General features: G+C 43.6%; 1 protein-coding gene across 4 annotated transcripts in view; it reads left to right on the top strand.

The window, feature by feature from the left end:
- The window catches only part of hmgn3 (high mobility group nucleosomal binding domain 3), a 34,697-nt gene extending 10,736 nt beyond the window's left edge, over positions 1-23,961 (top strand). The window contains exons 2-7 of one of the 4 annotated variants that reach the window (XM_020474063.2): positions 4,744-4,809; positions 5,123-5,152; positions 11,410-11,463; positions 11,736-11,813; positions 12,901-13,000; positions 23,112-23,961. In XM_020474063.2, coding sequence (XP_020329652.1) covers positions 4,744-4,809; positions 5,123-5,152; positions 11,410-11,463; positions 11,736-11,813; positions 12,901-13,000; positions 23,112-23,119 — 336 coding nt within the window. In that variant the 3' untranslated portion in view covers positions 23,120-23,961. The remainder of the gene's footprint in view (positions 1-4,743; positions 4,810-5,122; positions 5,153-11,409; positions 11,464-11,735; positions 11,814-12,900; positions 13,001-23,111) is intronic. The other 3 variants (XM_020474064.2, XM_020474065.2, XM_031836723.1) reach the window with 3 other exon arrangements.
- The last annotated feature ends 3,137 nt before the right edge of the window (positions 23,962-27,098 follow it).

Raw genomic sequence — 27,098 nt, 5'->3', positions numbered from 1 at the left:
ACTCCTGTTGAAGATCTGTTTTTAAATGACTGTTTTATTTCATGTTATAAGGCTGGTTTTCTTCCTGGGAAGGAGAGGAGGACCAGAATGCAGTGTGGTTGAACATCTTTAATGAAAGATGAAAACGTGAACACTATACAAAATAAGAAAACCTGGTTAAACCGAACCAGTCCTAACTGGTGCAAAACACAGAGACGGGAACAACCGAACCAGTCCTAACTGGTGCAAAACACAGAGACGGGAACAACCGAACCAGTCCTAACTGGTGCAAAACACAGAGACGGGAACAACCGAACCAGTCCTAACTGGTGCAAAACACAGAGACGGGAACAACCGAACCAGTCCTAACTGGTGCAAAACACAGAGACGGGAACAACCGAACCAGTCCTAACTGGTGCAAAACACAGAGACGGGAACAACCGAACCAGTCCTAACTGGTGCAAAACACAGAGACGGGAACAACCGAACCAGTCCTAACTGGTGCAAAACACAGAGACGGGAACAACCGAACCAGCCCTAACTGGTGCAAAACACAGAGACGGGAACAACCGAACCAGCCCTAACTGGTGCAAAACACAGAGACGGGAACAACCGAACCAGCCCTAACTGGTGCAAAACACAGAGACGGGAACAACCGAACCAGTCCTAACTGGTGCAAAACACAGAGACGGGAACAACCGAACCAGCCCTAACTGGTGCAAAACACAGAGACGGGAACAACCGAACCAGCCCTAACTGGTGCAAAACACAGAGACGGGAACAACCGAACCAGCCCTAACTGGTGCAAAACACAGAGACGGGAACAACCGAACCAGCCCTAACTGGTGCAAAACACAGAGACGGGAACAACCGAACCAGCCCTAACTGGTGCAAAACACAGAGACGGGAACAACCGAACCAGCCCTAACTGGTGCAAAACACAGAGACGGGAACAACCGAACCAGCCCTAACTGGTGCAAAACACAGAGACGGGAACAACCGAACCAGCCCTAACTGGTGCAAAACACAGAGACGGGAACAACCACAAGATACCTAAAGAATATGGCTGCCCAAATATGGTTCCCAATCAGAGACAACGATAAACACCTGCCAGGCAACTCTAGACTTACCTAGAACACTCAACTGAACACAACCCCACACACTACAAAAACCCTAGATAAGACAAAACACAAATCCCCCATGTCACACCCTGGCCTAACCAACATAATAAAGAAAACGCAGAATACTAAGGCCAGGGCGTGACGAAGGCACTGCTGTTTTTTAGTTGTCCCTTTGTTTTCGTATGCTCCAGGGAATTCAAGCTACGCATGCTTACTATTATAATACATGGAACATCTAAATACAAATGACATATTTCTCAGGCATTTATTTTGTCAATGTATTGAAACCAAACTGTGTTTTGTGAACCATTTCACCACTACTGTGATGATATTTTGGCCATATCGCCCAGCCCTACTGTCTACACATCTGCCTAGTGTGTGTGTGTGTGTGTGTGTGACAGGTTCTAAATTCCTCCTTATCAATGACAGACCATAGTAAACACAATTCCTCTCATTTATACAATACTGGCATGACCTATGATGTCCAGAGTCACTGTATGACCTCATTTATGTAACTACTATGTTATTGTAAGGTTCTCATCTCCACTGCCCCTGAGGCTGAGAGATAGTATCTGCTGGGAGTCATGATCTCTAGTTCTATGCCCTCTCTCTTCTTCACTCCCTCTCCTCTTCAGTAATAATTTTTCTCTAACACGTAACCCAAACCAGCTGCGAGCGTGCGCCATCGTGCATACATTTATTTTGTCCCCTACACCAAACGCGATCACAACATGCAGGTTAAAATATCAAAACAAACTCTGAACCAATTACATTAATTTGGGGACAGGTCGAAAAGCATGAAACATTTATGTCAATTTAGCTAGCTTGCACTTGCTAGCTAATTTGTCCTATTTAGCTAGCTTGCTGTTGCTAGCTAATTTGTCCTGGGATATAAACATTGAGTTGTTATTTTACCTGAAATGCACAAGGTCCTCCACTCTGACAATTAATCCACACATAAAACAGTCATCTCTCTTCTATTGACTTTATATTGTGATTGACAACTTTCATACAGTGCCTTGCGAAAGTATTCGGCCCCCTTGAACTTTGCGTCCTTTTGCCACATTTCAGGCTTCAAACAAAGATATAAAACTGTATTTTTTTTGTGAAGAATCAACAACAAGTGGGACACAATCATGAAGTGGAACGACATTTATTGGATATTTCAAACTTTTTTTAACAAATCAAAAACTGAAAAATTGGGCGTGCAAAATTATGGTGCTCTTGTTAGGATAGGAACCACTGTCACAATCTACAATAATCGAGAATTTCAATAAGCACGAAATTCTTCACGGCCGGCCATGCTTTCCATCTGGCTACCCCCTACCCCGGCCAACACCTCAGCACTCCCCGAAGCAACTTGCCCCCCCCCATTTCTCCTTCACCCAAATCTAAACAGCGATGTTCTGAAAGAGCTGCAAAATCTGGCCCCCTACAAATCAGCTGGGCTAGACAATCTGGGCCCTCTATCTAAAAGTATCTGGCGATTGTTGCAACCCCTATTACTAGCCTATTCAACCTCTCTTTCGTATCGTCTGAGATCCCCAAAGATTGGAAAGCTGCCGCGGTCATCCCCCTCCTTTAAAGGGGGAGACCCCTTAGAACCAAACAGTTCTAGATCAATATCCATCCTGCCCTGCCTTTCTAAAAGTCTTCAAAAGCCAAGTTAATGAACAGATCACCGTACCTTCTCCACTATGCAATCTGGTTTCGAAGCTGGTCACGGGTGCACCTCAGCCACACTCAAGGTCCTAAACGATATCATAACCACCATCGATAAAAGACAGTACTATGCATCCATCTTCATTGACCTGGCCAAGGCTTTCGACTCTGTCAATCACCGCATTCTTATTGGCAGACTCAATAGCCTTTACTTCTCAAATGACTGCCTCGCCTGGTTCACCAACTACTTCTCAGACAGAGTTCAGTGTGTCAAATCGGAGGGCCTGCTGTCCGGACCTCTTGCAGTCTCTATGGGGGTGCCACAGGGTTCAATTCTCGGGAAGACTTTTTTTTTCTGTATACATCAATGATGTCGCTCTTGCTGCTGGTGATTCTCTGATCCACCTCTACGCAGACGACACCATTCTGTATACATCAATGATGTTGCTCTTGCTGCTGGTGATTCTCTGATCCACCTCTACGCAGACGACACCATTCTGTATACATCAATGATGTTGCTCTTGCTGCTGGTGATTCTCTGATCCACCTCTACGCAGACGACACCATTCTGTATACATCAATGATGTTGCTCTTGCTGCTGGTGATTCTCTGATCCACCTCTACGCAGACGACACCATTCTGTATACATCAATGATGTTGCTCTTGCTGCTGGTGATTCTCTGATCCACCTCTACGCAGACGACACCATTCTGTATACATCAATGATGTTGCTCTTGCTGCTGGTGATTCTCTGATCCACCTCTACACAGACGACACCATTCTGAATACTTCTGGCCCTTCTTTGTACACTGTGTTAACTAACCTCCAGACGAGTTTCAATGCCATACAACTCTCCTTCCATGGCCTCCAACTGCTTTTAAATGCTAGTATAACTAAGTGCATGCTCTTCAACCGATCGCTGCCCACGCCTGCCCGTCCAGCATCACTACTCTGGACGGTTTCGACTTACAATATGTGGACAACTACAAATACCTTGGTGTCTGGTTAGACTGTAATGTCTCCTTCCAGACTCTCATTAAACATCTCCAATCCAAAATGAAATCTAGAATCGACGTCCTATTTCGCAACAAAGCATCCTTCGCTCATGCTGCCAAACATACCCTCGTAAAACTGACTATTCTGCCAATCCTTGACATCGGCGATGTCATTTCCAAAATAGCCCCCAACACTACTCAGCAAACTGGATGTAGTCTATCACAGTGCCATCTGTTTTGTCACCAAAGCCCCATATACTACCCACCGCTGCGACCTGTATGCTCTCGTTGGCTGTCCCTCACTATATATCCGTCGCCAAACCCACTGCCTCCAGGTCATCTATAAGGTAAAGCCCCGCCTTATCTCAGCTCACTGGTCACCATAGCAACACCCACCCATAGCACGTGCTCCAGCAGGTACATTCCACTGGTCATCCCCAAAGCCAACACTTACTTTGGCCACATTTCCTTCCAGTTCTCTGCTGCCAATAACTGGAAGGAATTACAAAAATCACTGAAGCTGGAGTCTTACTAGCTTTTAACATCAGCTGTCAGAACAGCTTGCCGATCACTGTACCTGTACACAGCCCCTGTACACAGCCCATCTGTAAATTGCACACCCAACTACCTCATCCCCGTATTATTACTTATCCTCTTGCTCTTTTGCACATCTCTACTTGCACATCACCATCTGCACATCTATCACTCCAGTGTTAATTCTAAATTGTAATTCTATTTATTGTCTTACCTCCCTACTCTTCTACATTTGCACACACTGTACATAGATCTATTTTTATTTTCTATTGTGTTTTTGACTGTACGTTTGTCTGCTTTGCTTTTATCTTGGTCGCAGTTGTAAATGAGAACTGGTCTACCTGGTTAGACTTAAAAGAAAATCAATTCCATGTCACTCTTTAGTTAGCTGTCGTTACGCGGTGTGGATGAAGTGTGTTGAAATCTAACTCTCCTGTCTGCGTTTCTTTTAGTCTCCTGAAGGGGCCCATGCCAAGGATGCCTCCAAGGTCATCAAGCAGAAGGTCACCAAGCAGGAGGTAGGAGCTCCGTGTCGTGTTTGTGTGTTTTTAAACAACAGCAAACGCACCACAGTCACCACACACAGTCCATTCAGCAAACACTCACTGATACATGAAGAGGTATCTTTATACATACACACTCTATCCAATCCCACACACTACCAGCCCCTCAACACATAACTGATATGCCCCCTGTCCCCTTTCCCCCTCTCGTTCCCTGTGTGTGTGTGTGTGTCTCTGTCTCTCTCTCTGTGTTTCTCTGTGTCTCTCTCTCTGTGTCTCTGTCTCTCTCTGTTTCTCTGTGTGTCTCTCTCTCTCTCTCCTTCTGTAGCCCACCAGGCGGTCAGAGAGGTTGTCATCGGTAAGTTGAATAATTCCCTCTTCCTCCATCCCTCTCTCATTCTTCCTACCTCCCTCCTCTCCGCTGTCTCTCAGGTTGTTGCTCAACTCTAGGGCCAGGCGTAATCTGTGGGGTCACAGTTTCTCACAGCCACCAGGAGTGATGTTAGGAGCTCAACAATATTAACAATCTGTTGGATTCATTTTGATCTAACCTTATATATTTACCAAAACTAGCTAGTGTTTTATTCAGTCAATGTTCCATTCAGACAGCAGCGTTTAAATGGAGTGTTCTAAAGGAGCGTTCTAATGGAGCCTTCTAATGGAGCGTTGGAAAGGAGCGTTCTAAAGGAGCGTTCTAATGGAGCGTTGGAAAGGAGCGTTCTAATGGAGCGTTGGAAAGGAGCGGTCTAATGGAGCGTTGGAAAGGAGCGGTCTAATGGAGCGTTGGAAAGGAGCGGTCTAATGGAGCGTTGGAAAGGAGCGGTCTAATGGAGCGTTGGAAAGGAGCGGTCTAAAGGAGCGGTCTAATGGAGCGTTGGAAAGGAGCGGTCTAATGGAGCGTTGGAAAGGAGCGGTCTAATGGAGGGTTGGAAAGGAGCGGTCTAATGGAGCGTTGGAAAGGAGCGGTCTATTGGAGCGTTCAAAAGGAGCGTTCTATTGGAGCGTTCTAATGGAGCGTTGGAAAGGAGCGTTCTAATGGAGCGTTCAAAAGGAGCGTTGGAAAGGAGCGTTCTAATGGAGCGTTCTATTGGAGCGTTGGAAAGGAGCGTTCTAATGGAGCGTTCTAATGGAGCATTCTATTGGAGCATTCTAATGGAGCGTTGGAAAGGAGCGTTCTATTGGAGCGTTCTAATGGAGCGTTGGAAAGGAGCGTTGGAAAGGAGCGTTCTATTGGAGCATTGGAAAGGAGCGTTCTAATGGAGCGTTCTAATGGAGCGTTGGAAAGGAGCGTTCTATTGGAGCGTTGGAAAGGAGCGTTCTATTGGAGCGTTGGAAAGGAGCGTTCTAATGGATCGTTGGAAAGGAGCGTTCTAATGGAGCGTTCTAATGGAGCGTTCTAATGGAGCGTTCTAATGGAGCGTTGGAAAGGAGCGTTGGAAAGGAGCATTCTAATGGAGCGTTGGAAATGAGCGTTGGAAAGGAGCGTTCTAATGGAGCGTTGGAAAGGAGCGTTCTATTGGAGCGTTCTAATGGAGCGTTGGAAAGGAGCGTTCTAATGGAGCATTGGAAAGGAGCGTTCTATTGGAGCGTTGGAAAGGAGCGTTCTATTGGAGCGATGGAATGGAGCGTTCTAATGGAGCGTTGGAAAGGAGCGTTGGAAAGGAGCATTCTATTGGAGCGTTGGAAAGTAGCGTTCTAATGGAGCGTTGGAAAGGAGCGTTCTAATGGAGCGTTGGAAAGGAGCGTTGGAAAGGAGCGTTGGAAAGGAGCGTTGGAAAGGAGCGTTGGAAAGGAGCGTTCTATTGGAGCGTTGGAAAGGAGCGTTCTATTGGAGCGTTGGAAAGGAGCGTTCTATTGGAGCGTTGGAAAGGAGCGTTCTATTGGAGCGTTGGAAAGGAGCGTTCTATTGGAGCGTTGGAAAGGAGCGTTCTATTGGAGCGTTGGAAAGGAGCGTTCTAATGGAGCGTTGGAAAGGAGCGTTCTATTGGAGCGTTGGAAAGGAGCGTTCTATTGGAGTGTTCTATTGGAGCATTGGAAAGGAGCGTTGGAAAGGAGTGTTCTATTGGAGCGTTCTAATGGAGCGTTGGAAAGGAGCGTTCTAATGGAGCGATCAAAAGGAGCGTTCTATTGGAGTGTTTGAAAGGAGCGTTCTATTGGAGCGTTGGAAAGGAGCGTTCTAATGGAGCGTTGGAAAGGAGCGTTCTATTGGAGCGTTGGAAAGGAGCGTTCTAATGGAGCGTTGGAAAGGAGCGTTCAGAAGGAGCATTCTAATGGAGCGTTCTATTGTAGCATTCTAATGGAGCGTTCGATTGTAGCGTTCTAATGGAGCGTTGGAAAGGAGCGTTCTAATGGAGCGTTGGAAAGGAGCGTTGGAATGGAGCGTTGGAATGGAGCGTTCTAATGGAGCGTTCTATTGGAGTGTTGGAAAGGAGCGTTCTAATGGAGCGTTGGAAAGGAGCGTTGGAAAGGAGCGTTCTAATGGAGCGTTGGAAAGGAGCGTTCTATTGGAGCTTTCTAATGGAGCGTTGGAAAGGAGCGTTCTAATGGAGTGTTCAAAAGGAGCGTTCTATTAGAGCGTTCTATTAGAGCGTTCTATTGGAGCGTTGGAAAGGAGCGTTCTAATGGAGCGTTGGAAAGGAGCGTTCTATTGGAGCGTTGGAAAGGAGCGTTCTAATGGAGCGTTCTATTGGAGCGTTGGAAAGGAGCGTTCTAATGGAGCGTTCAAAAGGAGCGTTCAAAAGGAGCGTTCTATTGGAGCGTTCTATTGGAGCATTGGAAAGGAGCGTTGGAAAGGAGTGTTCTAATGGAGCGTTCTAATGGAGCGTTGGAAAGGAGCGTTCTAATGGAGCGATCAAAAGGAGCGTTCTATTGGAGTGTTGGAAAGGAGCGTTCTATTGGAGCGTTGGAAAGGAGCGTTCTAATGGAGCGTTGGAAAGGAGCGTTCTAATGGAGCGTTGGAAAGGAGCGTTCTATTGGAGCTTTCTAATGGAGCGTTGGAAAGGAGCGTTCTATTGGAGCGTTCTAATGGAGTGTTGGAAAGGAGCGTTCTAATGGAGCGTTCAAAAGGAGCGTTCTATTAGAGCGTTCTATTGGAGCGTTGGAAAGGAGCGTTCTATTGGAGCGTTGGAAAGGAGCGTTCTAATGGAGCGTTCTATTGGAGCGTTGGAAAGGAGCGTTCTAATGGAGCGTTGGAAAGGAGCGTTCAAAAGGAGCATTCTAATGGAGCGTTCTATTGTAGCATTCTAATGGAGCGTTCTATTGTAGCGTTCTAATGGAGCGTTGGAAAGGAGCGTTCTAATGGAGCGTTGGAAAGGAGCGTTGGAATGGAGCGTTGGAATGGAGCGTTCTAATGGAGCGTTCTATTGGAGTGTTGGAAAGGAGCGTTCTAATGGAGCGTTGGAAAGGAGCGTTTGGAAATGAGCGTTCTAATGGAGTGTTGGAAAGGAGCATTCTATTGTAGCGTTCAAAAGGAGCGTTCTATTAGAGCGTTCTATTGGAGCGTTGGAAAGGAGCGTTCTAATGGAGCGTTGGAAAGGAGCGTTCTATTGGAGCGTTGGAAAGGAGCGTTCTAATGGAGCGTTCTATTGGAGCGTTGGAAAGGAGCGTTCTAATGGAGCGTTCTATTGGAGCGTTGGAAAGGAGCGTTCTAATGGAGCGTTGGAAAGGAGCGTTCTAATGGAGCGTTCTATTGTAGCGTTCTAATGGAGCGTTGGAAAGGAGCGTTCTAATGGAGCGTTGGAAAGGAGCGTTGGAAAGGAGCGTTCTAATGGAGTGTTGGAAAGGAGCGTTCTATTGGAGCGTTGGAAAGGAGCGTTCTAATGGAGCGTTCTATTGGAGCGTTCAAAAGGTACGTTCTAATGGAGCGTTGGAAAGGAGCGTTCTAATGGAGCGTTCTAATGGAGCGTTGGAAAGGAGCATTCTAATGGAGCGTTGGAAAGGAGCGTTCTAATGGAGCGTTCTATTGGAGCGTTGGAAAGGAGCGTTCTAATGGAGCGTTGGAAAGGAGCGTTCAAAAGGAGCGTACAAAAGGAGCGTTCTAATGGAGCGTTCTATTGTAGCGTTCTAATGGAGCGTTGGAAAGGAGCATTCTAATGGAGCGTTGGAAAGGAGTGTTCTAATGGAGCGTTCTATTGGAGCGTTGGAAAGGAGCGTTCTAATGGAGCGTTGGAAAGGAGCGTTCAAAAGGAGCGTACAAAAGGAGCGTTCTAATGGAGCGTTCTATTGTAGCGTTCTAATGGAGCGTTGGAAAGGAGCGTTCTAATGGAGCGTTGGAAAGGAGCGTTCTAATGGAGCGTTGGAAAGGAGCGTTCTAATGGAGCGTTGGAAAGGAGCGTTCTAATGGAGTGTTGGAAAGGAGCGTTCTAATGGAGTGTTGGAAAGGAGCGTTCTATTGGAGCGTTGGAAAGGAGCGTTCTAATGGAGCGTTCTATTGGAGCGTTCAAAAGGTACGTTCTAATGGAGCGTTGGAAAGGAGCGTTCTAATGGAGTGTTGGAAAGGAGCGTTCTATTGGAGCGTTGGAAAGGAGCGTTCTATTGGAGCGTTCAAAAGGTACGTTCTAATGGAGCGTTGGAAAGGAGCGTTCTAATGGAGCGTTGGAAAGGAGCGTTCTAATGGGGCGTTCTAATGGAGCGTTGGAAAGGAGCATTCTATTGGAGCGTTGGAAAGGAGCGTTCTAATGGAGCGTTCTATTGGAGCGTTGGAAAGGAGCGTTCTAATGGAGCGTTGGAAAGGAGCGTTCAAAAGGAGCGTACAAAAGGAGCGTTCTAATGGAGCGTTCTATTGTAGCGTTCTAATGGAGCGTTGGAAAGGAGCGTTCTAATGGAGCGTTGGAAAGGAGCGTTCTAATGGAGCGTTGGAAAGGAGCGTTCTAATGGAGCGTTGGAAAGGAGCGTTGGAAAGGAGCGTTCTAATGGAGCGTTGGAAAGGAGCGTTCTAATGGAGTGTTGGAAAGGAGCGTTCTAATGGAGTGTTGGAAAGGAGCGTTCTAATGGAGCGTTGGAAAGGAGCGTTCTAATGGGGCGTTCTAATGGAGCGTTGGAAAGGAGCATTCTAATGGAGCGTTGGAAAGGAGCGTTCTAATGGAGCGTTCTAATGGAGCGTTGGAAAGGAGCGTTCTAATGGAGCATTGGAAAGGAGCGTACTAATGGAGTGTTGGAAAGGAGTGTTCTATTGGAGCGTTCTAATGGAGTGTTGGAAAGGAGCGTTCTATTGGAGCATTCTAATGGAGCGTTGGAAAGGAGCGTTCTAATGGAGCGTTGGAAAGGAGCGTTCTAATGGAGCGTTCTAATGGAGTGTTGGAAAGGAGCGCTCTAATGGAGTGTTGTATTGGAGTGTTGGAAAGGAGCGTTCTAATGGAGTGTTGGAAAGGAGCGCTCTAATGGAGTGTTGTATTGGAGTGTTGGAAAGGAGCGTTGTAATGGAGTGTTGGAATGGAGTGTTGGAAAGGAGCGTTGGAAAGGAGCGTTCTAATGGAGTGTTGGAAAGGAGCGTTGTAATGGAGTGTTGGAATGGAGTGTTGGAAAGGAGCGTTGGAAAGGAGCGTTCTAATGGAGTGTTGGAAAGGAGCGCTCTAATGGAGTGTTGTATTGGAGTGTTGGAAAGGAGCGTTGTAATGGAGTGTTGGAATGGAGTGTTGGAAAGGAGCGTTGGAAAGGAGCGTTCTAATGGAGTGTTGGAAAGGAGCGTTGTAATGGAGTGTTGTAATGGAGTGTTGTAACGGAGTGTTGGAAAGGAGCGTTCTAATGGAGTGTTCTAATGGAGTGTTGTAACGGAGTGTTGGAAAGGAGCGTTCTAATGGAGCGTTCTAAAATACTATTTCATTCAGACCGTGAATGTTCCGTCTGATCCTGCGCTTGTTTTTGTTCCTTTGCTCTCGTTTGCCAGACCTCATCTGTTTGTCATGTGATTTCACTGTCAAATATTATTCCGTGGATAATATAGTGATAATGTTATTACTGTACCTTAGTACTGATTATGTTATAGATAATTAACCAACATGTTCTTGTTGCTCATATACACCTCAGCTTCATAAACAGGCTATATGATAGCCTGCCCTGTTTACTGATATTAAATCAACTGTTTAGTAAGTACTGTTTTTAAGTTGTACATAGCGCTTTATCTAAGGTGTTGCCCTCTACTGGTGGCTATTGTATGGCCTCACCTATAGCCTACTATACACTTACTGTTCAGGTTTTCATATATTTCAATGATAAGATATTTCAATTGTATTTTCCCATTCAATTTGCTAAGCTAATTCTATAGAAATGCCCCATTCTCTAAACTAAGCTAATTCTGTGGTGTTTCCCAACTCTATGCTAGAATAAGCTAAGCTAATTATACGGTGTTTCCCAACGCTATGCTAGAATAAGCTAAGCTATTTACATGGTGTTTCCCAACGCTATGCTAGAATAAGCTAAGCTAATTATACGGTGTTTCCCAACGCTATGCTAGAATAAGCTAAGCTAATTATATGGTGTTTCCCAACGCTATGCTAGAATAAGCTAAGCTAATTATATGGTGTTTCCCAACTCTATGCTAGAATAAGCTAAGCTATTTACATGGCGTTTCCCCAATCTTTGAGTGCTAAAGCTAACGTGTCTCTCTCTGACCTGCAGAAACCAGCTCCTCCCAAACCTGTTGAGGTCAAGCCTAAGAAGGCTATATCCAAGGTAAAGCCACCCCCCACCACACACACACACACACACACACTGCAATGGAGTGTGTATCCACAAATGCATGATGTTTGTTTTAAAGTCTCATGTACCTTTAGTCCATTTGAATGTTCTCAAAGGTACTCTCAGTCCTGTGTTTTTATTGGTCGTCTTTGTCCTCTGTTGGGATTAGTCGACTCTGTTTCTGTGTTCTGATTTAGCTGTCTGTTATTGTTCTGATTGGCTGGCTGTCTCTCTTCTGTGTTCTGATTGGCTTTCTCTGCCCAAAGGACATGAAGGAAAAGAAAGGTGGTGCTAAGGTGAAGGAGGATGGCCCCTCCCATAACGGACAGGCTATGACTGAGGAGGTACGCTAGGCCACACCTCCAGAGGAGAGGAGGGGGGCTGGTTTGTGGGATTATAATAATCTAACATGTAGAAGGAGAGGAGGAGGAGTAGGGGGGCTGGTGGTGGGATTATAATCATCTAACATGTAGAAGGAGAGGAGGGGGGCTGGTGGTGGGATTATAATCATCTAACATGGAGAAGGAGAGGAGGGGGGCTGGTGGTGGGATTATAATCATCTAACATGGAAAAGGAGAGGTGGAGGGGGGGGCTGGTGGTGGGATTATAATCATCTAATATGTAGAAGGAGAGGTGGAGGGGGGGGCTGGTGGTGGGATTATAATCATCTAATATGTAGAAGGAGAGGTGGAGGGGGGGGCTGGTGGTGGGATTATAATCATCTAATATGTAGAAGGAGGAGGAGTAGGGGGGGCTGGTGGTGGGATTATAATCATCTAATATGTAGAAGGAGAGGTGGAGGGGGGGTGGCTGTTGGTGGGATTATAATCATCTAATATGTAGGAGGAGAGGAGGAGTAGGGGGGGCTGGTGGTGGGATTATAATCATCTAACATGTAGAAGGAGAGGTGGAGGGGGGGGCTGGTGGTGGGATTATAATCATCTAATATGTAGGAGGAGAGGAGGAGTAGGGGGGGCTGGTGGTGGGATTATAATCATCTAACATGTAGAAGGAGAGGTGGAGGGGGGGGGATGGTGGTGGGATTATAATCATCTAACATGTAGAAGGAGAGGAGGGGGGCTGGTGGTGGGATTATAATCATCTAACATGTAGAAGGAGAGGAGGAGGAGTAGGGGGGCTGGTGGTGGGATTATAATCATCTAACATGGAGAAGGAGAGGAGGGGGGCTGGTGGTGGGATTATAATCATCTAACATGTAGAAGGAGATGAGGAGTAGGGGGGCTGGTGGTGGGATTATAATCATCTAACATGTAGAAGGAGATGAGGAGTAGGGGGGCTGGTGGTGGGATTATAATCATCTAACATGGAGAAGGAGAGGTGGAGGGGCTGGTGGTGGGATTATAATCATCTAACATGTATTCCTTCGATGTTCTCCCTGTCTGAATATCTGTCATACACACACACACACAGATATGCGTGTCTCGCTCCAGTGTCAGTGTGACCTACTACAGAAGTCTTGCTCCCTACTCCATGTCTGTCAGAGGCCAGAGTGAGACAGTCAGAGTCAACGGTATGACAGACCGATGGTGTGCTGTGGGATCCTGACAGAGTGTGATTTAAACAGAGCGGTTGTCTCCAAATGGAACCCTATTCCCTCAGACAATCTCCACTTTAAAAAAAAAATCACAAATAACACCCGCCCGCTTAACCCAGAAGACAGCTGCACTAATGTGTCGGAGGACACACCATTCAACTGACGACCTCAATCAGCCTGCAGGCACCTGGCCCACCACAAGGAGTCGCTAGAGCACTGCCACGTAGAGTAGGCCAGAAGGCTATACTGGAAAACCTAACCTCTATCACATAGAGTAGGCCAGAAGGCTATACTGGAAAACCTAACCTCTATCACGTAGAGTAGGCCAGAAGGCTAAACTGGAAAAACTAACCTCTATCACGTAGAGTAGGCCAGAAGGCTAAACTGGAAAAACTAACCTCTATCACGTAGAGTAGGCCAGAAGGCTAAACTGGAAAAACTAACTTCTATCACATAGAGTAGGCCAGAAGGCTAAACTGGAAAAACTAACCTCTATCACATAGAGTAGGCCAGAAGGCTAAACTGGAAAAACTAACCTCTATCACGTAGAGTAGGCCAGAAGGCTAAACTGGAAAAACTAACCTCTATCACGTAGAGTAGGCCAGAAGGCTAAACTGGAAAACTAACCTCTATCACGTAGAGTAGGCCAGAAGGCTAAACTGGAAAACCTAACCTCTATCACGTAGAGTAGGCCAGAAGGCTAAACTGGAAAAACTAACCTCTATCACGTAGAGTAGGCCAGAAGGCTAAACTGGAAAAACTAACCTCTATCACATAGAGTAGGCCAGAAGGCTAAACTGGAAAAACTAACCTCTATCACGTAGAGTAGGCCAGAAGGCTAAACTGGAAAAACTAACCTCTATCACGTAGAGTAGGCCAGAAGGCTAAACTGGAAAAACTAACCTCTATCACGTAGAGTAGGCCAGAAGGCTAAACTGGAAAACTAACCTCTATCACGTAGAGTAGGCCAGAAGGCTAAACTGGAAAACCTAACCTCTATCACGTAGAGTAGGCCAGAAGGCTAAACTGGAAAAACTAACCTCTATCACGTAGAGTAGGCCAGAAGGCTAAACTGGAAAAACTAACCTCTATCACGTAGAGTAGGCCAGAAGGCTAAACTGGAAAACTAACCTCTATCACGTAGAGTAGGCCAGAAGGCTAAACTGGAAAAACTAACCTCTATCACGTAGAGTAGGCCAGAAGGCTATACTGGAAAACTAACCTCTATCACGTAGAGTAGGCCAGAAGGCTAAACTGGAAAAACTAACCTCTATCACGTAGAGTAGGCCAGAAGGCTAAACTGGAAAAACTAACCTCTATCACGTAGAGTAGGCCAGAAGGCTAAACTGGAAAAACTAACCTCTATCACGTAGAGTAGGCCAGAAGGCTAAACTGGAAAAACTAACCTCTATCACATAGAGTAGGCCAGAAGGCTAAACTGGAAAAACTAACCTCTATCACGTAGAGTAGGCCAGAAGGCTAAACTGGAAAAACTAACCTCTATCACATAGAGTAGGCCAGAAGGCTAAACTGGAAAAACTAACCTCTATCACATAGAGTAGGCCAGAAGGCTAAACTGGAAAAACTAACCTCTATCACATAGAGTAGGCCAGAAGGCTAAACTGGAAAAACTAACCTCTATCACGTAGAGTAGGCCAGAAGGCTAAACTGGAAAAACTAACCTCTATCACGTAGAGTAGGCCAGAAGGCTAAACTGGAAAAACTAACCTCTATCACATAGAGTAGGCCAGAAGGCTAAACTGGAAAAACTAACCTCTATCACATAGAGTAGGCCAGAAGGCTAAACTGGAAAAACTAACCTCTATCACGTAGAGTAGGCCAGAAGGCTAAACTGGAAAAACTAACCTCTATCACGTAGAGTAGGCCAGAAGGCTAAACTGGAAAAACTAACCTCTATCACATAGAGTAGGCCAGAAGGCTAAACTGGAAAAACTAACCTCTATCACATAGAGTAGGCCAGAAGGCTAAACTGGAAAAACTAACCTCTATCACGTAGAGTAGGCCAGAAGGCTAAACTGGAAAAACTAACCTCTATCACGTAGAGTAGGCCAGAAGGCTAAACTGGAAAAACTAACCTCTATCACATAGAGTAGGCCAGAAGGCTAAACTGGAAAAACTAACCTCTATCACGTAGAGTAGGCCAGAAGGCTAAACTGGAAAAACTAACCTCTATCACGTAGAGTAGGCCAGAAGGCTAAACTGGAAAACCTAACCTCTATCAAAATAAAAGAGGCGGAGCCGCAAAAGTTCTTTAAAGGTTTTTATTTACAGAGTGATTCCTGGAAGGAAAACAACAGTACTGCCATCTAACATATACCTTATGGGCCAGCTAAACACAATGCTGCCATCTAACATATACCTTATGGGCCAGCTAAACACAATGCTGCCATCTAACATATACCTTATGGGCCAGCTAAACACAATGCTGCCATCTAACATATACCTTATGGGCCAGCTAAACACAATGCTGCCATCTAACATATACCTTATGGGCCAGCTAAACACAATGCTGCCATCTAACATATACCTTATGGGCCAGCTAAACACAATGCTGCCATCTAACATATACCTTATGGGCCAGCTAAACACAATGCTGCCATCTAACATATACCTTATGGGCCAGCTAAACACAATGCTGCCATCTAACATATACCTTATGGGCCAGCTAAACACAATGCTGCCATCTAACATATACCTTATGGGCCAGCTAAACACAATGCTGCCATCTAACATATACCTTATGGGCCAGCTAAACACAATGCTGCCATCTAACATATACCTTATGGGCCAGCTAAACACAGTACTGCCATCTAACCTATACCTTATGGGCCAGCTAAACACAATGCTGCCATCTAACATATACCTTATGGGCCAGCTAAACACAATGCTGCCATCTAACATATACCTTATGGGCCAGCTAAACACAGTACTGCCATCTAACATATACCTTATGGGCCAGCTAAACACAGTACTGCCATCTAACATATACCTTATGGGCCAGCTAAACACAGTACTGCCATCTAACATATACCTTATGGGCCAGCTAAACACAGTACTGCCATCTAACATATACCTTATGGGCCAGCTAAACACAATGCTGCCCCATCCACAGTACTGCCATCTAACATATACCTTATGGGCCAGCTAAACACAATGCTGCCCCATCCACAGTACTGCCATCTAACATATACCTTATGGGCCAGCTAAACACAATGCTGCCATCTAACATATACCTTATGGGCCAGCTAATCACAATGCTGCCATCTAACATATACCTTATGGGCCAGCTAAACACAATGCTGCCATCTAACATATACCTTATGGGCCAGCTAAACACAATGCTGCCATCTAACATATACCTTATGGGCCAGCTAAACACAATGCTGCCATCTAACATATACCTTATGGGACAGCTAAACACAATGCTGCCCTATCCACAGTACTGCCATCTAACATATACCTTATGGGCCAGCTAAACACAATGCTGCCCCATCCACACTACTGCCATCTAACATATACCTTATGGGCCAGCTAAACACAATGCTGCCATCTAACATATACCTTATGGGCCAGCTAAACACAATGCTGCCCCATCCACAGTACTGCCATCTAACATATACCTTATGGGCCAGCTAAACACAATGCTACCCCATCCACAGTACTGCCATCTAACATATACCTTATGGGCCAGCTAAACACACAGCTCAATCCAAAAAAGACCTCTCCATGAACTGAAAGAGGCTCCTTTTGTAGGGCTAGCCCCTCCTCTCAGAACAATTAACACTAATTAATTAAGCAATTACCTCATCAAACCTACATTTTCCATTAACTAAACATACTAATGGATATACATAGCAACACATTTGTTTTGAAACAATATCCCAATATAACATTTACAACATTATATCACTACTGACAGTGTTTTTCAATATGCCCATTTACATGAATGAACCATTCGGGACAGGCACTACAAAGTCAGCCCAATTCCCTTAGCTCGGGTCCTTATCCAGCATACCCGGAAGCTACAGAGATAGAGAGAGAGAGGAACAGAACAAACAAACAACGCGCTCATCCACAATATAGATAAGTGTAATACATATTACTTATATTACAAATGAACACTGACAGGTGTGAAATGTATGTACTAAGACAGAAGTTAACTTGTGTGTCGACCCACCTTGTTAACGTTTCTTATAACGGAGCAGGGAGGAATGTGTGCGTGCTTTAAAGTACCAAATACTGCCCGCGCCAGTGACAGACTTTTACGTCACAAGCACGATGAGCCAAGTAAAGCTCCCCCCCCCCCACTTAACCCGGACGACGCTTGGCCGATTGTGCGCCGCCCAATGGGACTCCCGGTCACGACCGGTTGTGACACAGCCTGGGATTGAATCCGGGTCTGGAGTCCAACACCATGATGCCGTGCCACCTGGGAGGCCCTGATTTGTTTAGTTCTGACATTAGATTATTCAATATAATACAAATCTCCAAACTTATTTTTATAGCGCTATGTAATACCCTGGCGGTTAATTTCATTAGCAGTTTGTTTTTCTAGGTTCAGAACACAACATGTGTAAAGCTAACGTAAACCGCTCAGCAAATACTTCAATAGTTTAAGCATGTGTTGCAGAACAGTGATTCAAATAGGATTTTTTCTGTCAATGTTATTTTTAAAAACTACCTTGACAACGTTAGTCATCAGTGACTGAGTTGACAAGCCACTGACGACGTTAACAACGGGTACTTAAAACAGACATATTTTTGCTTCTAAAAAATAAAAGTTTAAATACAAATATTTAGTAAAATATTGAATATTATTTATTTGCAAATCCCCAATAAAAACGTAACCGCTCTCAGACCTTTCAGCACCTTTCAGAAGTTGACGTTAGACATAAATCTGACGAATTTGACATTAGACATAAACCTGACGAAGTTGACGTTAGACATAAACCTGACGAAGTTGACGTTAGATATAAACCTGACTAGGTTGACGTTAGACATAAACCTGACTAGGTTGACGTTAGACATAAACATGACTAGGTTGACGTTAGACATAAACCTGACGAAGTTGACGTTAGACATAAACCTGACTAAGTTGACGTTAGACATAAACCTGACTAGGTTGACGTTAGACATAAACCTGACTAGGTTGACGTTAGACATAAACCTGACGAAGTTGACGTTAGACATAAACCTGACGAAGTTGACGTTAGACATAAACCTGACTAGGTTGACGTTAAACATAAACCTGACGAAGTTGACGTTAGACATAAACCTGACTAGGTTGACGTTAGACATAAACCTGACTAGGTTGACGTTAGACATAAACCTGATGAAGTTGACATTAGACATAAACCTGACTAGGTTGACGTTAGACATAAACCTGACTAGGTTGACGTTAGACATAAACCTGACGAAGTTGACGTTAGACATAAACCTGACGAAGTTGACGTTAGACATAAACCTGACGAAGTTGACGTTAGACATAAACCTGACTAGGTTGACGTTAGACATAAACCTGACTAGGTTGACGTTAGACATAAACCTGACTAGGTTGACGTTAGACATAAACCTGACGAAGTTGACGTTAGACATAAACCTGACGAAGTTGACGTTAGACATAAACCTGACGAAGTTGACGTTAGACATAAACCTGACGAAGTTGACGTTAGACATAAACCTGACGAAGTTGACGTTAGACATAAACCTGACGAAGTTGACGTTAGACATCAACCTGACGAAGTTGACGTTAGACATAAACCTGACTAGGTTGACGTTAGACATAAACCTGACTAGGTTGACGTTAGACATAAACCTGACGAGGTTGACGTTAGACATAAACCTGACGAAGTTGACGTTAGATATAAACCTGACTAGGTTGACGTTAGACATAAACCTGACTAGGTTGACGTTAGACATAAACCTGACTAGGTTGACGTTAGACATAAACCTGACTAGGTTGACGTTAGACATAAACCTGACGAAGTTGACGTTAGACATAAACCTGACGAAGTTGACGTTAGACATAAACCTGACGAAGTTGACGTTAGACATAAACCTGACTAGGTTGACGTTAGACATAAACCTGACTAGGTTGACGTTAGACATAAACCTGACTAGGTTGACGTTAGACATAAACCTGACTAGGTTGACGTTAGACATAAACCTGACTAGGTTGACGTTAGACATAAACCTGACTAGGTTGACGTTAGACATAAACCTGACGAAGTTGACGTTAGACATAAACCTGACGAAGTTGACGTTAGACATAAACCTGACGAAGTTGACGTTAGACATCAACCTGACGAAGTTGACGTTAGACATAAACCTGACTAGGTTGACGTTAGACATAAACCTGACTAGGTTGACGTTAGACATAAACCTGACTAGGTTGACGTTAGACATAAACCTGACTAGGTTGACGTTAGACATAAACCTGACTAGGTTGACGTTAGACATAAACCTGATGAAGTTGACGTTAGACATAAACCTAACCGAAGTTGACGTTAGACAAATCTGACTTTTTTTCTTTCTTTTTACAGAGTTGACATTCCATATTTTTCTACTTTATTCAATAGGTATACTTAGTAGCAATTTAGTTTTTTCTCAGTTGCATATGACTCAAACAAACTCATTTTAAAATGAACATATTTGAACCATAGAATATTAGTTATCGACAGGTTCTGGTTGTATATGGTTTAAATCTATGAAAGTAGAGGACTTTCAGGACCATGTGTTGCCTTGTTGCACGATATGTTGACCGATTGGTCAGTTTAGAGAGAAATATTTTTTAAATTTAAATGTGGCAATAAACTACTACATGAGACACTTTTTAGAATTTGAAACACTTTTGGGGGGAGTTTGAAATTGTGATTCTTTGCTCTGGACAAGGACATTTCCTGACATGAATAAATAATATTGAAAATATTTATTGAAAAATGCCTAATTAAATTTAAAAATATATTTTTTTATTGAACCTTTTTATGTTATTGGGGAGTCATACTGAGACCAAGGTCTCTTACAGAGGAGCCCTGAAGAACATAAATGACAGAAAATACATCAAGCAGAAAGAAAGAACAACACTGTCATAAAGAACGCATTACGCAGTACTTATTTTCCACCATCATTTGCAAATAAATTCATTCAAAATCCTAAAATGTGATTTTTTTTCTCCATTTTGTCTGTCATAGTTGAAGTGTACCTATGATGAAAATTACAGGCCTCTCATCTTTTTAAGCGGGAGAACTTGCACAATTGGTGGCTGACTAAATACTTTTTTGCTCCACTGTATAACCTATCGGGCAGAAGGTAGCCTAGCAGTTAAGAGCGTTGAGCCAGTAACTGAAAGGTCATTAGTTTGAATCCACGAGCTGATTATCTGAAAAATATGTTAATGTGCCCTTGAACAAGGGAAAGTGTCTGCTGAATCAGGGGTTCCCAAGCTTCCACTCGGGGCCCCCCTTCCAGCATTGGGGAACATCCCGTGACCCCCTGCAAGCGTGCCACGTTTATTTCTGTAGGCACAAGCATTATTCATGATGCAAACTGTTCACACCGCTCTTGTTGGTGGAGCTAAAGAAGAACAATCCTGCAGTTCTATACATTTTGTCATGAGGTGCAAAGAACATGTTGCAGTTTTAAAGCTAATCTTCTTGCAGTTCTATACATTTTGCCATGTCTGTGTGTTCATGTGATATGAGTGACTAAAAATGACTATCTACGGGCAAAAAAACCCAAATAAAAAAACGTTAGCTGATATGTGAGTTGATCTGGACATTTCAAGTTGTAATTATATCTCTCTAAGGTCTGTAATGACTGACAAGAGGAACTGATGATGCACTAACCGATTTAGAAAATGGTACCTTGTGCATTCTACTATTACATCGTTCAAGAGTACGTTTCAAGCCGGAATGAGTTTCTTCAAAAATAAAACATCTATAAAAAATGATCACAACTATGAAATAACACGTATGGAATCATGTAGAAACCACAAAAAGTGTTAAATAAATCTAAATGTATTTTATATTTGTTCTCAACTAGCCTACCTGGTTAAATAAAGGTGAAAAAAAAAAAAAAATCAAATAGCCACCCTTTGCCTTGATGCTTTAAACACTATTGGCATTCTCTCAACCAGCTTCACGTGGAAGGGTTTTCCAACAGGAGTTCCCACATATGCTGAGCACTTGTTGGCTGCTTTTCCTTTACTCTGCGGTCCAACTCAACCCTACCTATCTCAATTGGGTTGAGGTCGGGTGATTGTGGACGTCAGGTCATCTGATGCGGCACTCCATCACTCTCCTTCTTGGTCAAATATCCCTTACAACGCCTCGAGGTGTGGGTCATTGTCCTGTTGAAAAACAAATGATAGTGCCACTAAGCGCAAAACAGATGGGATGGCGTATTGCTTTAGTAGCCATGCTGGTTAAGTGTGCCTTGAATTCTAAACAAATCAGTGTCCCCAGCAAAGCACCCCCACACCATTACACCACCTCCTCCATGCTTCACTGTGGGAACCACACATGCAGAGATCATCCGTTCACATACTCTGCATCTCACAAAATCACAACGGTTGGAACAAGTCTCACATTTGGACTCATCAGAGCAAAGGACAGATTTCCACCGGTCTAATGTCCATTGCTCGTGTTTCTAGGCCCAAGCAAGTCTCTTCTTTTTATTGGTGTCCTTTAGTAGTGGTTTCTTTGCAACAATTCAACCATGAAGGCCTGTTTCACGCAGTCTCCTCTGAACAGTTGATGTTGAGATGTGTCTGTTACTTCAACTCTTTGAAGCATTTATTTGGGCTGCAATCTGAGGCTGGTAACTCTAATGAACTTATCCTCTGCAGCAGAGGTAACTATAGGTCTTCCTTTCCTGTGGTGGTCCTCATGAGAGACAGTTAACTCTATTTAACTTATCCTCTGCAGCAGAGGTAACTCTGGGTCTTCCTTTCCTGTGGAGGTCGTCATGAGAGTCAGTTTCAACATAGTGCTTGATGGTTTTTGCGACGGCACTTGAATAAACTTTCAAAGTTCTTAATGTTCCGTATTGACTGACATTCATGTCTTAAAGTAAAGATGGACTGTTGTTTCTCTTTGCTTATTTGAGCTGTTCTTGGCGTAATATGGACTTGGTCTTTTACCAAATAGGGATATCTATGCATACTACCTCTATCTTTTCACAACACTGATTGGCTCAAATGCATAAAGAATGAAATTCCACAAATTAACTTTTTTTACAAGGCACACCTGTTAATTGAAATGCATTCCAGGTGACTACCTCATGAAGCTGGTTGAGAGAACGCCAAGAGTGTGCAAAGCTATCAAGGCAAAGGGTGGCTACGTTGAAGAATCTTAAATATAAAATACATTTTGATTTATTAACTTTTTTGTTTACTACATGATTCCATATGTGTTATTTCATTGTTTTGATGTCTTCACTATTATTATTATTCTACAATGTAGAAAATATTAAAACTAAAGAAAATCCTTTGAATGAGTAGTTGTGTTCAAACTTTTGACTGGTGCTGTGTGTGTGTGTGTGTGTGTGTGTGATATCTATCAATAATTGTGGGGGGATTTAACCTCTGTGGGTGACTTTAACCAGTGTGTGCGCTGTAAACTAAGTGTTGGAGCTCTTTAAACCTTAGCTTAAACCTTGATGTGGTTGTGTACACTAACATTGTGTGGTTGTGACTGCAGTATGAAATGTGTGTGTTTCCCCCATCAGTATGTACAGAACAGGAGGCTGGTGCCACCATAATTGGGGAGGACGGGCTCGTGGTAATGCCTGCAGCGGAATTAGTGGAACGGTATCATTCATAATTGCATTCCATTTACTCCATTCCTGCAATTATTATGAGCTGTCTTCCCCTCGGTAGCCTCTAACACGTCACTGTGTGTCTGTCTGTTTGGAGAACAGTGGTGTGGACTGATGGTGATACTACTAACTAGTCATCTTCTCCTTGGCCATGGAACCATGGATGGAAACATCGTACCTCCCACGGGTACTTCCTGGTCCCTTTATGACATCACGTATGACATCATGGTATATTTGTTTCTGTCTGCAGGAGACTGAGGCTGTGGAGGCGGAGTCGGTCAAGGAGAAGGAATGAGGAAGTGGGGGGGTCTTTCTCTGACTCCTCCCAAACCAGTACCATGGAAACGGAGGATTATTTTTTTTCCAGGATTTTGTAAAATGCTGATTTTTTGTTTGTCCTGTGATACTAGCAAAGATAACCAGCAGCAACCCACTTCCACACTCCTTACAGTTGTCTCTCCCTCTCCTCTCCTCTCCTTTTCTTTCCTTCCTGGAAGACAGAATGAAGTGACATGTTTTTATAAAATGGCCGCAAGTATTGTTCCTCTGGCAGTGGGAGGAGCCTCATGGGGTCACCATGGTGATGCCTCTCAGTTCCTCTCTAAACAATGTCATGTCCTCTTGACCGTGATGGCTCTTTTGTGATGACATCGCTGTAAATTAAGTGGACCTTCCACCTCTGACATCAGAGACCCAAGGGTCAGACTAGGCTCCTATGATATAACAAGTGACCTTTGACCCTGACCTGAGGTGTTGCCATGGTGAATATTTGCAGCTTTTTAAACAGATTTAGAAGTGTTCAGAATCGCCAGCCACTCCTGTGTTGTAATTTGTGAGTCTGTGGTTGTCTGTCAGAGTAGACTGTTCTAGAACTCTGGCTTCCAGAACCTCTGGGTTCCACCTTGGTTGTCTGTCAGAGCAGACTGTTCTAGAACTCTGGCTTACAGAACCTCTGGGTTCCACCCTGGTTGTCTGTCAGAGCAGCATAGCAATAACAAGTGGCGCTTCTGTTCTAGAACTCTGAGGCTTCTAGAACCTCTCTGGGTTCCACCCTGCCTGTGGGAAAACATTATTTTGAAATAAAAACAGAGTTAACATTTTGTGAGTACTGTGTGTTTTACTTCCTAGTATCTACCACTATCTGTACCCATACAATACCCTCTTCACCTATATTTATGCTGTGGAAAGCTCAGGTGTGTGTGTGTGTGTGTGTGTGTGTGTGTGTGTGTGTGTGTGTGTGTGTGTGTGAGAGAGGTCAAGGGGGGGCAAGTGGCCATGTTCAATACAACTGCTGTGTCAGGAAATGAAAGATCAGCATTTCACAGAGAGGCGGGGCAGCCTAGTCTAGAGAGGCTCCCTCATTGGCCAGCCCAGGTGTCACTCAGAGCCTTGGGCCAATGATAGGCTGTGGATGTGGAAATATTTCCCCGTAGAAGCAGCTCTAGAGCACTGAGAAAAGGTTCAGAACTCTGATATAACTGTGTATAACCTTGCCATAACATTCTACAGTTATTATTAAGGTTATTACGGTTATACACAGTTATTATTAGTTATAACAGTTATTATTAGTTATAACAGTTATTATTATGTCTATACACAGTTATTATTACAGTTATACCAGTTATTATTAGTTATAACAGTTATTATTACGTCTATTCACAGTTATTATTACAGTTATACCAGTTATTATTAGTTTTAACAGTTATTATTACGTCTATTCACAGTTATTATTACAGTTATACCAGTTATTATTAGTTATAACAGTTATTATTAGTTATAACAGTTATTATTACGTCTATACACAGTTATTATTAGTTTTAACAGTTATTATTACAGTTATACCAGTTATTATTAGTTATAACAGTTATTATTAGTTATAACCGTTATTCTTACAGTTATACCAGTTATTATTAGTTATACCAGTTATTATTAGTTATAACAGTTATTATTACAGTTATACCAGTTATTATTAGTTATAACAGTTATTATTACAGTTATACCAGTTATTATTAGTTATAACAGTTATTATTAGTTATACCAGTTATCATTAAGGTTATAACAGTTAGTATTAGTTATAACAGTTATTATTACGTCTATTCACAGTTATAACAGTTATTATTACAGTTATACACAGTTATACCAGTTATTAGTTATAACAGTTATTATTAAGTCTATACACAGTTATAACAGTTATTATTACAGGTATACCAGTTATTATTAGTTATAACAGTTATTATTATGGTTATGCACAGTTATAACTGTTATTAAGGTTATTCACAGTTCTAGCCTGTTGTAAGAACAATACGGAACCAATAAACTCTATAATATGTGCCTTCCTTCAATGTGATACACCTGTCTCAGTTAACGTGACCATCACTAACCCATTAGAGTCTAAACCGGGGGGAAGTGGGGTCTACTGAACTAAATGGAATTGTTTTTAAAAGGTCATACCAAGGATCATTAAGCTATTTGATTTAGAATTTGAAGACCCCTTAAAGTATCCCAAAAATATGTCTAAAAAATATTTGATGGAAAAACAAATGTTGTGACAAAACGCCGCTCTGTCACTTTTCACCAGAGTGCGACATAGTTTACACTGACGGATTTCTATGAGGATTATTTTATTATGCTAATTTGATTTCCATGGGTGCTTGGACATCGACTCTCTGGGTTTTATACAGAATAAACCGATGATTTATTTAAGTTTTTTAAATATATATTTTTTCCTTGATTTAACCAGGCAAGTCAGTTAAGAACAAATTCTTATTTTCAATGACAGCCTGGGAACAGTGGGTTAACTGCCTGTTCAGGGGCAGAACGACAGATTTGTACCTTGTCAGCTCGGGGGTTTGAACTTGCAACCTTCCGGTTACTAGTCCAACGCTCTAACCACTAGGCTACCCTGCCGCCCCAATGACTACCGCCCTATCAAATCAAATCAAATTTGTCACATACACATGGTTAGCAGATGTTAATGCGAGTGTAGCAGCAAAATGCTTGTGCTTCTAGATCCGACAATGCAGTAATAACCAACGAGTAATCTAACCTAACAATTCCACAACAGCTACCTTATACACAGTGTAAGGGGATAAAGAATATGTACATAAAGATATATGAATGAGTGATGGTACAGAACGGCATAGACAAGATACAGTAGATGGTATCGAGTACAGTATATACATATGAGATGAGTAATGTAGGGTATGTAAACATTATATAAAGTGGCATTGTTGAAAGTGGCTTGTGATACATTTTTTACATGTATGGCAGCAGCCACTCAATGTTAGTGGTGGCTGTTTAACAGTCTGATGGCCTTGATAGAAGCTGTTTTTCAGTCTCTTGGGTCCCAGCTTTGATGCACCTGTACTGACCTCGCCTTATGGATGATAGCGGGGTGAACAGGCAGTGGCTTGGGTGGTTGTTGTCCTTGATGATCTTTATGGCCTTCCTGTGACATCGGGTGGTGTAGGTGTCCTGGAGGGCAGGTAGTTTGCCTCCGGTGATGCGTTGTGCAGACCTCACTACCCTCTGGTGAGCCTTATGTTTGTGGGCGGAGCAGTTGCCGTACCAGGCGGTGATACATCCCGACAGGATGCTCTCGATTGTGCATCTGTAGAAGTTTGTGAGTGCTTTTGGTGACAAGCCACATTTCTTCAGCCTCCTGAGGTTGAAGAACTGATGCTGCGCCTTCTTCACGACGCTGTCTGTGTCGGTGGACCAATTCAGTTTGTCCGTGATGTGTACGCCGAGGAACTTAAAACTTACCACCCTCTCCATTACTGTTCCATCGAAGTGGATAGGGGGGTGTTCCCTCTGCTGTTTCCTGAAGTCCACAATCAACTCCGTTGTTTTGTGACGTTGAGTGTGAGGTTATTTTCCTGACACCACACTCCGAGGGCCCTCACCTCCTCCCTGTAGGCCGTCTCGTCATTGTTGGTAATTAAGCCTACCACTGTAGTGTCGTCTGCAAACACAGTCGTGGGTGAACAGGGAGTACAGGAGAGAGCTCAGAACGCACCCTTGTGGGGCCCCAGTGTTGAGGATCAGCAGAGTGGAGATGTTGTTCTACACTCACCACCTGGGGGCGGCCCTTCAGGAAGTCCAGTACCCAGTTGCACAGGGCGGGGTTGAGACCCAGGGTCTCGAGCTTGATGACGAGTTTGGAGGGTACTATGGTGTTGAATGCTGAGCTGTAGTCGATGAACAGCATTCTCACATAGGTCTTCCTCTTGTCCAG

This window comes from Oncorhynchus kisutch, linkage group LG12 (genome assembly GCF_002021735.2).
Source record: "Oncorhynchus kisutch isolate 150728-3 linkage group LG12, Okis_V2, whole genome shotgun sequence".
NCBI lineage: Eukaryota > Metazoa > Chordata > Actinopteri > Salmoniformes > Salmonidae > Oncorhynchus > Oncorhynchus kisutch.
The sequence above is the reverse complement of the archived record's forward strand: the minus strand, read 5'-3'. Positions and strand labels throughout refer to the sequence as shown.